The sequence below is a fragment of the Poecilia latipinna genome, unplaced genomic scaffold, assembly GCF_001443285.1.
Source record: "Poecilia latipinna isolate Pla-1442-1.1 unplaced genomic scaffold, P_latipinna-1.0 Scaffold1388, whole genome shotgun sequence".
Lineage (NCBI taxonomy): Eukaryota > Metazoa > Chordata > Actinopteri > Cyprinodontiformes > Poeciliidae > Poecilia > Poecilia latipinna.
This window is the reverse complement of record NW_015114004.1, coordinates 106,244-112,474: the sequence shown is the minus strand read 5'-3', so window position 1 is coordinate 112,474 and position 6,231 is coordinate 106,244. Positions and strand designations below refer to the sequence as shown.

The 6,231-nt window shown below is 38.9% G+C and overlaps 1 protein-coding gene across 1 annotated transcript; it reads left to right on the top strand.

Moving 5' to 3' along the window:
* The first annotated feature begins 2,556 nt into the window (after nucleotides 1–2,556).
* fbxw9 (F-box and WD repeat domain containing 9) lies at nucleotides 2,557–6,147 on the top strand. The gene is made up of 7 exons (XM_015056521.1): nucleotides 2,557–3,022; nucleotides 3,116–3,269; nucleotides 3,633–4,623; nucleotides 4,931–5,079; nucleotides 5,175–5,378; nucleotides 5,464–5,529; nucleotides 5,976–6,147. The coding sequence occupies exons 1-7, from the start codon at nucleotides 2,910–2,912 to the stop codon at nucleotides 6,048–6,050; spliced, it is 1,752 nt and encodes a 583-aa protein (XP_014912007.1). The 5' UTR covers nucleotides 2,557–2,909; the 3' UTR covers nucleotides 6,051–6,147.
* Nucleotides 6,148–6,231: the final 84 nt, after the last annotated feature.

Here is a 6,231-nt window from a genome sequence, read left to right as displayed (position 1 = left end):
TATCAGATATCCAAGATTGAACCTTTTTTTTCTTTTCTTTCTTTTCTCAGTGCATCTCTATTCTTGGTTATTGATGTTTGAGGCATCCCTGATCTTAAACATTAGAGTTTTAGCAGTTTTCTAGCTTGGCTGCTGGACTTACATGGTACTGCTCCTGCTTCCTATCAAACTAGTGATTGTTGCCATATGTTCTCTTGTTGATACTGTGTAGGCTACGTCTGGGAATGCTGGGCGTCATTTTAATTCTTAGATTACACTGGTTACCTTATCCGTGGGAGTGTTGGTTATATTTTTTAAGTTCTTGTCCATAGTTGATGGTTACATTGGAGGTGTGTGTGTGGATTTTTGTCTGTTGGTGTTTACAGAAGTACTACTTAGACAAAATTTTGCACCAGCCCTACTCTGAAATTGTTCTAGGGAGTACAGTCTGACTCATGCCTGCTTTCATGTAGCCCCCAGATGCATTTGGTTGCCAGTCAGTAAGTGATTTTGGTTGTCAGGTTGCTTAAAAAAAAAAAAAAAAAAAACTCCAAAGATGAAGGTGTTTTCATAAAAATAGATCTATTCCTGCCTGATTGAATAAAGAGATGCCAGCTTCTGTTGATGGATTATGCATTTTGTAGGTTGTGATTTTTTTTTTTTTTTTTTTTTTTTGAGGGGGGTTCCTTCCACAAATGTGATGGATTATTTTTTTTTTTTTGTTACTGATATGACTGTTTAGGACCTGAAACCACTTTCTGCAGCATCACAGTGAGACCACGGCTCATTTGGAGGTGCAAAAGAAAGCATTGACAAGCGCTCACAAGTGAAATTGTGCCGTATACAGTAGAATGTTTAATTCGGTTCTTAAAAAAAAAAAGTAAACTCCAATGTATGCTCTGTTTTTCCACTTATTTTTTTTCTTGTTTTTGTTTATGTTCATGACAGGTTTTTTTTATTTATTTTTGATTTGTTTTATATATTTTATTGTGCTATTGTGCACAATTTTTTATTTTTTTGGATTTCAAAAGTTTTTTTTTTCTTTTTATTCTTTTTATTTAAAGAGAAGCTTTCTTTTGTTTTACAGCTTATCATCTGATTATGTTACATTTGATGTGGGCTGAAGGCAAGTCAACGCCAGGAGATAATTTGAGGGGGAAATGTGGAAAACAAATCAACCTTTTTCTATTCTAAAGCTTAGCAAATGAATTTAATTTCTTTTTTGCTGACCTGTGGTGCAGGTGGGATTTGATCTGATGTACCCTTATGTAGTAATTGTGAAGAGGGGAAACCTTTTCCTTTTTAGATCTTTGAGTTGGCTGAAAGTTTTGTACCGTAAATGATAAATATATAGAACAATCATTGTGTTGAGAGTAACATCTGAAACCTGTCTTGTTTGGATTATGTGCCACGGCACCTGACAACAATATGGAATGAATGCCACTCTTAGAGACTTCATGAGCAGTTTTTTTGCTTTTAAATTTCTACAAAATAAAACGTGAATTATCCTGGAGTTGGAGTTTGTTTTTTTTTTTCTGTATTTTTTTTTTTTTTTGCCTTGAATTATAAATTACTAGTGCAAGTACATCTAAGCAGAATTAATTATCTTGGACTGGTAAATTTCAGTAATGATGTATCTGGTGCAATTAATGCACTTTTTTTTTCTCTCCCTATATTGTTCCAAAATATGAACCAAATGTTGATCAGATGAGAAAGACCTGAATAGATACTAAAAGTTATGATTAAATTTATTGAAAGCTGTTAAAACATCTAGATCCTGTGTGAGAATAGCCTTGGATATTGGATAAGAAATTAACCCTATTGGGGACACACAGATGCCATCAATAAAATTTAAATTCAATTTTAAGTCTGGTCATAGGTGCTAGACAGTTTAAAGTTATGCTTGATTGTGAGTCAGAGAAAAAAAGATGTAAATTAGTGCATAATACCGGAGGTGAAGAACCAAGCGCTAAAATGACAACATTGGGCAGGAGATGCTATAAATAGTAAATATTACGCTTTGTCCTAAAATGTGAATATGCTCCAAGCAAGGCTGAATCTTCAGTTGAATAATATTAATGCTTAATTATACTTAAGTCCTAAATAAAATGGGCTACATTTTTTATTTCTTCGGGTAAGTTTCTTTAAGGCCGCGCCCACTGAGTGGCAAAAAGAAAAGTCGGAAAAAAGATGGTTGCGGACTTTATGAGTAATTTCGATTTACATAAAAATAAAATAAGAATACATATTTTTGCTCTGACCAAACGACTAAAATAGCAAAAGTAACACTGAAAAAATAATGATGGAATCCGACACGAACGTTTTGCCACTCAAAAGAGCGTGTTTATCACCACGTCGCGCAATGACGTAGGTTTAAACCCGCTGCAAAATCAGGGCGCGGCACCGATAATAACTTAACACTCAGGTTAGTTGAAAAGAAAACATCCCAAGGAAACTCTAGAGAACATAAATAATTTAGAACTGAAGAACAACGAACTTCTCCAAAGCGAAAACTCTAAATAAAAATACTAACGTTGTTGCGGTTAATGACGTCATCCATGTGCACCGGAAGTTGTATTTTGAACTTTGGATTTTTCCCCAACAGCACTGAGGTAGACTGTTTTGGATTGTGTTTTGATTGTTGTCGCTTGTCATATTCCGTTTCGGGTGAGTTTTTTTTAGAGGTAACACACCTTTTTAAAGACTCGCAACTGGAGACAGCAACTTCACCTTGAACCTAGCAAAGCTGTTAAGAAAATAGTGATTTTCAAACTAGATGGGTACTGTTTAATCAAAATATCAGATGTAACTGTCACATTAGAAAAATTTGGGACGTTTTTTTTTTTTAAGCTAATGAATCAGAATCATTAGCTAAGAGAGATGTTTGCTTACAGCTGTGGTCATTAGTGGTCATTTTAGGAAAAAGAAAGATGTCTGAGGTTAGAGATAACCAACATGAAACAGAATCAGGGAAAGGAGTTCCGGATGGACTGGACCAGCGGAACTCTCCATGTACTGACCGTTCCAACATGGAGCTCCAGGGGTAAAGCTCTTTTTTTCCCCATCGATCTATGTCTTCATATTTATCGAGATGAAGATGAGTCATGACTCATTTTTTTCTGCATATTCCTTTCAGTCTTTCCCCTCCTCTTAGCTCACCGTCAGCAGGACCAAGTCCCTCACCATCTGCTTCTGCTGAATCAAGTGACTTGCTGTTATTACCATGGGAGATCCTAACTCACATAGCTTCATACCTTCCAGCACATTGTTTGATCAACGTGCTGCCAAAGGTAGGAAGGACAAGCATGAAAATTTGTCAGAATTAGCTTTGAACATTTCATAGAAAAACGTCAGTGTATTTTATCAGAATTTATGCGGAGAAACAAAGCAGTGCAGAGCTGAAAAGTGGAAGTAGTTTTTCTTTTTCAAATTAAAATCTGAAAATTGATCTTTACAACATCCTTTATCCAATATGACTACACTGAGCCAAATAACAGTGAAGGCTTTATTTCAATTACCGTTTTGTTTTGGTCTACTATTTGAAATCCCAATAAAATACACTGGAGTTTGAAGACATAATATTAGACACAATTGAAAAAGTTCAAGACACTCCTGCACAAAGAGAAGATTTCTCATCTTTTACCGTGTTTCAGGTATGTCGCACTTTGAGTACAGTAGGTGAAGACACCACGGCTTGGCAGCTACGGGCGCAGAGACTAATTGGATCAAGAGTGAGGTTTCCAGTTGGGCCGAGGGATGACTTTGACTGGCCCACTTCTTGCCTGGAGATGGAGCAGCTCATTACCTTCTGGGCAGGTGAAGTGCAACATGTGACCAAACAATCAGAGGAGGAAATGGATCGCGTGAGGCTGGAGGAGAGAGGACAGGTTGCTGAAGGACATGAAAATGAAGGAGGAGATGAGGTGGTTAGGGTGGGAGTGGCAGCACAGGAGGTTGCTTATGGTGCTGATGAAGGTATGGAAGTAGTAATGGAAGTGGAGAATGGTGAAATACAGGCAGTCTTAGATGAGGACCAGATGGAACAGTTGAGAGAGGGATTGGAAGGCAGGCTGGAGGTCGACGCAGCTGCACTGATTGAGGATGGGAGGATGGAGCTCAATGCCGATGTGGGGCCAGACGCAGCTCATCTTGTCCAAAACGACTTTGCCTACCCAAGATATCTCGACGACAGGGGAAGAGTGGAAATGGTCCATCACCAACCCTCCAGAAGTCCTAGTCCTCCCCCGGCACTGGAGTGCATTACATTACCCTCAAGCCACATTGCCCTGGTCAACTCGGTGCTCCTCCTCGGAGGAAAGGGAGCAGTTTGTGCCACGGGGTCGCGAGACTATGACGTGAAACTTTGGGACCTGGAGGAAGGCTCTAATGGCACACTGCTGCACACGCTGGGACGGAAAGGCGACTTCACATCCCATCAGGGCTGGGTCTGGTGCCTGGCATCCGAGGGTCCCCTTCTGGCCTCTGGGAGCTTTGATAGCACGGTGAGGCTGTGGGACTTACAGGCAGGCGGCACCAATAGAGGCCTGATCAGGACCGGGTCAGCTGTTCTCTGCCTGTCCTGTCAGAACGATGTTTTACTGGCCGGGACGTTTAACAAGAGGATCAATATGTATGACACGAGAGGTAAGAACACTTCACACTTAGAGTTCCTTGTGAAAACATTTGTATCCTGTAAATCCAGTTTTTCTTTCCTTCCTCTTCGACAAAATGTTTTTAGTGTTGGTCTTCCATATAAAGTGCCTATAGAAAACATTGAGGCTTTAAAAAAGTTCAACTTCCATGAAAGTCATTAAGTTATGAATTAAGTGAGTTAGTTTTGCTGTATAGCCCCATCACTGACAATTACTCCTGGTCAATCTGGAGGTTTTCTAAATGTTTAGTCATACAAATGACCTCGTCAGCATGGCCTAACGAAGTTATTGTTTTCCAGCTGCTGAACCATTGATTAAAAGTGTTCATCTCCATGGTAATGCTGTAATGTGCCTGGCTGCTGACGACACATACATCATCTCAGGGAGCGAAGACTGCACTGTGGCAGTCTATGACTGCAGGGCAATGAAGGCACTAAAGAAAATTAAGGTGGAGATAAATATTATACATATTTAATACATTTATTTTTTGCTCTTGTGCATCCAGTTTTAAGACTAAATAGTGTCAATGTTTCTGCTTTGCAGCTGAGCTCCTATTTATCCTCCATGAGCTACAGTGGCTATGAGGTTTGGGCTGGAGACAAGAAAGGCATGATGCACTCCTTCTCCATGCAGACCGGCACCTTAAAGCTCCTGTCCCGGTTTGATGTGGGACATACGGCTCTGGTTACTGGCATCCACAAGTCTGCAGGAAGCCTCTACACCTGCTCTACCGATAAAACCGTCAAGGTGGGTTTCAGTGAGAATTTCTGTTGTGTTGACTTCTACAGTAAACCCAGCACAATCCTGCTTTGTAACCACATGTGTTTTGCAGATCCATATCCCAAGTGGACCACCAAGGACTTTATGTACACTGTGTCATGCTGGTGTAGTCCATGGGGTCAGTTCTATAAATAAAAATATAAGTGTTTAATGACAGTAACCAAACTTCTATATACAGCTGAAAGCAGGTATTTGCATTCCACGTATAAAAAGACTCACCTCTTTTACTCGCATTAAATGAGACTAAAATGCTGCACTGTTGTGTCAATGAGGATGACAAAAATAATTTCTATTGGTTAAATTTAAGAACTAGAGAAGGAATATTGTTGTATCTTTACACAACAATATGACTTCTGATCCTGTACCACCAGTGGCTAAAAGGCGGGGGGGAAAAAAAAGGTAATGTGTCTTTTTATATAGTGAAGGTAAATATCTGACTTTATATTTAGCTTCTACTTTTAATAAAAATGATCATATTATTGTCTTTTTTTTAAGTTAAAGTGGTGATCTAATCCTTTTTTTAATTATTTTATCTGTTTCTGTTCCTCCTACTTCTAATGTCAGCTGAGTGTGGAGGCTGGAATCGTTGCTGTGTCCACCGGCGACGATACTGTGAATATCTGGAGACCCAGGAAATAAAATGCCACTGGAGATTCTGAAAAAAAAATTCATACAAGATCTGCACTTGATGGCCATATCGATCTGTCTGCATTGTGAAATTTATGGATAAATGGTAAAAAAAAAAAAAAAAAAAAAAAACAAAGGTTCTCAGGTGGGGGGAGTTTTTTTTATTTATTAAAAAATGCACCCTAAAAAAAAA

Bases quoted from the DNA above. Each gene is read 5' to 3' on its own strand.
- fbxw9 (XM_015056521.1), top strand. From the start codon at position 2,910: ATGTCTGAGGTTAGAGATAACCAACATGAAACAGAATCAGGGAAAGGA. The intron at 3,023-3,115 runs GTAAAGCTCTTT...TATTCCTTTCAG, and splicing joins TCCAACATGGAGCTCCAGGG to TCTTTCCCCTCCTCTTAGCT. The intron at 3,270-3,632 runs GTAGGAAGGACA...ACCGTGTTTCAG, and splicing joins TGATCAACGTGCTGCCAAAG to GTATGTCGCACTTTGAGTAC.